The 4645-nt window shown below is 52.5% G+C and overlaps 1 protein-coding gene across 1 annotated transcript in view; it reads right to left on the bottom strand.

Annotated features, from left to right (window-relative positions):
* The window catches only part of LOC104993724 (ovochymase-2-like), an 85923-nt gene that overhangs the window by 52320 nt on the left and 28958 nt on the right, over positions 1 to 4645 (bottom strand). The window contains 4 exon segments of the mRNA XM_010847101.1: positions 1122 to 1370; positions 1373 to 1398; positions 2845 to 2986; positions 2989 to 3078. Of these exon segments, the coding sequence (XP_010845403.1) occupies positions 1122 to 1370; positions 1373 to 1398; positions 2845 to 2986; positions 2989 to 3078 (507 nt within the window).

Here is a 4645-nt window from a genome sequence, read left to right as displayed (position 1 = left end):
ACCAGGTGTCAGGCCCTGCCTGGGGCACGGACTGGGATGTTGAAACAAGAAAGACAGGGTCCCTGACCTCAGGAGGAACCAGTCTGTGTGTGTGTGTGTGAAATGTGTATACATGTGCTGTATGTGCGTCTGTGTGTGTGTGTCTCTGTACTGTGCTTTTGTGTGTGTGTGAAGTGTGGTATATATGTGTTGTGTGTGTGTCTGTGTATTGTGTATTGTGTGTGTGTATGTGTGTGTGTGTGTGGTGTGAGAATGCTGCGGACCTGGTTGTTTGTCCTATGATTAGGGCGTGTTAGTGACATACTAACAGGCAAGGACCAGAGATGCTGGAACATCCCACCCAATGAAGACAGCATCAGTTCAAAATGCCTGTAGTACCTCTGTAGAGAAACACCATATCAAATTATGACCCAACTTAATAATTACAAATAAGTACTCTTTCCCTCCCTAATTATGTATCATAAGCATTTCACCAAATTATTAAAGTTTTTCTTTAATAAAAACTCTTTCTCATAAGTTTTTGCCTACATCTCTCCACTTTCAAATTTAAAAAATACACTTTTTTTTCCTGTGTCATTCAGTTCACCTAATCAGCCTGCAAAGTAGATGACTGAACTGGGTTGGGAGAAGAGCAAAGCGAGGTTTGGAATTGATCAGGCAGCCTCAGAGGTCAGAGGTCATACTTGCGTTTTCTTACCACTTTTCCCAAGCGCCTCCTATGGCACTGGGCAATCAGAGAGTTTGTCAATGACTTGGAAGGAGTCAGGTCTCAACCTTGATCTTTGAGTTGGATCAAGTCATTCAGATCTATGGTTGATTTAAACCTTGGAATCAAGAACCAGAAAGACTTCAAGAACTCAGATTCTTGATTCCAAAGTCAAAGATTCCCAGACTTCAGAGCTTTACACTTAGGGAACACCAAAGCTTTAGAATCACACACTTTCAGAACTAGAACTAGAATGGTCCAGTCCTCTGAAAATGAAGCATAGTGGGCCAAGGGGACCTTTGCCTGGGGACCCCTCAGGCGGAGACACACCTCCCTTCTTTGCTCCTCTGTCCTTCTCCCCTTCCTCCTCCTCCCCATTCTCATCCCCCGCTCCAACTCCACCACACCCCCTCACTTTCCTCGGTGAGCATCCCCCAGCCAGGTATCCAGCAGGATGAGTTACTGGGGAGCTTCATGCCAGGGACTGGGAGGCAGGCAGGGATGATGTAGGAGGTGAAGTTCACAGGAAAGAGCAGCTGCAACATGGCGATGCCACTCCCAAAGGGATGTAACTTCTCTGAGTCTAGGTGTGTGATAATCCGGCTTACAGACACCTCCCGGGTGTGCTGGGTGTGCTGGTACAGCTGGGTGCTTCCTAACAGACCCCGTAGTTCCACGGGGCTTTGGATTTCCTGGAGAAGGAAAGGCGCACTGTCACCATCATCTCCAAGTGGGGACAAGCTCTTTCCCTGCATCCTCATCTAATTGGCTATACCCCTCTGGACACCTCTGCTCCACGTGATGCCAGACAGCTTCTGTCTCTCCATTTCTAATGCTCAGGAGGCCTTCTTTCTTGAGGCTAATTGATATCCTACTTATAGTTTGAAACATATGGCTGGCTTCTCCGTCACACACTAGAATTGCAGAAGCACTCAATCCTTGTTCTGGAAAGCTCTGTGAGTTCATCAAATGAAGACCTTCTGATTGTACACAGCAGGTATTCTGGCTCAGTCCCAGCTCTAACTTTACCCTTCCCGAGACTCCATACAACCCACCTTCTGGCCCCACACTCTTCCTAACCATCCCCTTTTTTCAACACCTAACTGCCCAATGCCTGCTTCTCCACTGAGTTACAAGGACTTGCAAAAGATTCATTAAATAAATGAGCAAATGAAGGCAGGAAACAGAACCTTTCCTTGTTCCTCCAACACAGGTGCTGAATCTTCCCCCCTCCCTCACTGTCTTCACAGCTTATCTGCTTGGAGACCCTCTCTCATGTTCCCCTCACCCAACCCTTCCCCTCCAGCAAGCCCTCCCTCTCCACACACCTTCTCCCAAACCTTCACCCCATTTACTTTGCCCTTCTCATCCATGATGGGCTTTCTCTTCTGACAGGATGGAGACATGGTGACGTGGGATTTGCCACTCCTGATGCCACTGAGGGCCTTGCACGGAACATGGCACAGAGTGGGTGCCGATAGACTCTGAGCCCTCAAAGCTCCAGTGCCCAGACCTGGGCTTGATGCCTGAATTCCCTGGTAACCCATCCTCATCCATTCAGAAGCCAGCCACTGAGCCAGCCCCTCTTGGCTAGGTGAATTAGACTCCTGAGCAGCCCTGTCACTCTCGCAGGGAGCCCACCTCCCCCTTATGCAGCCTGGCACCACGGCTCCCCACATGCACGCCAGTGACCATGACTCCTCCTGGGCACACAGTTTTGCAGGAGTAATAGGAAGAATTGTTCAGCTGCTGGTCACACATGAGGTCCCAGGCCTCCATCTAGAGTCTGACACCTGGAAATAAGGGGACACTGAGAAGAAGCTGTGATCTGAGATGGGTCCACAGCAAATGACAGTGAGGACTGACACTGCCAGTCTCCTGACACACACCTGTGTTGGGGAACAGACACAGGGACCGAGGGCAGAGCATGAGGAGGATGTGGGTAGGTGAGCGGAGAGGACAGTCCACATGGAGGGTACACAGGCCAAAGGCAGGAATGACATGCCTCTGAAGGCCACAGACTGCCCAGAGGAAAGCCCAGAGGAGCCAACGTGGGACACCATCCCCCTTTTCTCTTCTTCCCCTGCATCCCCCTCCCCTGCCAGAGCCTGTGCTTGCAGCCTAGGAAGGAGACTCACTTGAGAACGCAGTGGGCAGTGGAAAGAAGCCAGCTGGAGTTAATGAGGACAGCTCAACAGAAGTGTGAGCCCTGGGACCGCAGGCTGGCCTGCCATAGCCACTGGCCAGTCTCCACGTCCCGGCCACCATAGATCCTCCCATCACCTTGGATTTCCCACACACTGTGGGACTCTCCTGCTGCCTATAATAGAGACACTGGTGGTACTCCAAATGTTGCAACCAGGAAAGCCTCCCTGTTTCACATATGGGAAAATCAAGGCCTGGCCTCCAGCAGCCTAGCCAAAATGACAGGGCTACTTGTACTCTGCCTTCACTGGCTGCCACTGAGGACTGGAGAGCAGAGCACAACACATCAAGCCCTGTGAGAATGAGGACCCAGGAGTCCGGGGTGGGGGGGGGCACCAGCTCCCAGGAACATCTCCAGGCAGATGGACATCCTTGAGCAAGGCTGCCAAGTGCTGGGCATGACACACAGCTCATTTCCCTCATCTAGCACGCCTCAATGCCTTATCTTGTACATCAAAGAACTAAAGGTCTCAGAAGTTGCCAACATTACTTTTTCAAGATCATGGCTTCTAAGGGCCTGTGCTCTCTCCACTCTACCCCATGTCTTAGGGAGGGAGATTTGCAGGCAGAAGTCTGTGGTGTGTGTGATCTGGGGCAATTCTCTCCCCTCTCTGACTCTGCAGGAGTCTCCATTTCTAAAAGAAGAAGGAGTGGGCTAATGGGGACAGCCCTGGTTCAGGGACTCACACCTGGGAGGCAGGAGTGTGCCCAGGCCCCCTGAGACTGGGCATCCTGGTCTAGGGCCTGGGCTCCCAGGGCCTCAGTGAGGGGAATGACACCCCTGCTCCCTGGACTCAGGCCCATTCACCCAGTAGTCCTAGAACTTTCCTCCAACCAGCCTCTAACCTCCCGGCCAGACCCTGCTAGTCCCCTCTCCCACAGCCCCACAAAGGGATTGGGTCTCTTCCCACCCAGAGGCCTCACAGTGGAGGGCCTGACCCACCTGTGTGGAGGGGATCTCGGCTGTCTGGTTGGAGGGAAGGGCTGAGAAACGATGAGACTTAGTGACTCACCAGGCCCTGGTCACAGCCGGCCGCCCTCAGGCCCTGTAGGCTAGGGGATCTTGGCCCGAATGGAGGCCCCAATGCACCTGTAACTCCCGGAGCCAACCGCTGTGCTCGCCAAGTCAGAGTGCCACCCCTCAACGCTCCCCCTTCGCCTGCACTCCGGCCAGGGGGCTGCTTTGGCTGGGGACCCTCGCAGCTCCAGGGTGTCCACGTTCAGTAGCAGCAGCCAGAGAAGAGCCGTGGGCTGGCCTAGGCCTTGGGGATCCCCACCTCCCTGTCCATTGCCAGGGTTACGGACCCCAGTCTGACCTCACCCTGCTCTGGCCCCACCCCAGACTAACCCCAATCCCACCCTGATCCTCTTAATATCTTTTTAAACAACTCTACTTTGAGACATGACTTTGCCAACAAAGGTCCGTCTAGTCAAGGCTACGGTTTTTCCAGTGGTCATGTGTGGATGTGTAAGTTGGACTGTGAAGAAAGCTGAGTGCTGAAGAATTGACGCTTTTGAACTGTGGTCTTGGAGAAGACTCCTGAGAGTCCCTTGGACTGCAAGGAGATCCAACCAGTCCATTCTAAAGGAGATCAGCCCTGGGTGCTCTTTGGAAGGAATGATGCTAAAGCTGAAACTCCAGTACCTTGGCCACTTCATGTGAAGAGTTGACTCATTGGAAAAGACTCTGATGCTGGGAGGGATTAGGGGCAGGAGAAGAAGGGGTCGACAGAG

The sequence above is a fragment of the Bison bison genome, unplaced genomic scaffold (genome assembly GCF_000754665.1).
Source record: "Bison bison bison isolate TAMUID 2011002044 unplaced genomic scaffold, Bison_UMD1.0 scf7180017864243, whole genome shotgun sequence".
Lineage (NCBI taxonomy): Eukaryota > Metazoa > Chordata > Mammalia > Artiodactyla > Bovidae > Bison > Bison bison.
The sequence above is the reverse complement of the archived record's forward strand: the minus strand, read 5'-3'. Positions and strand labels throughout refer to the sequence as shown.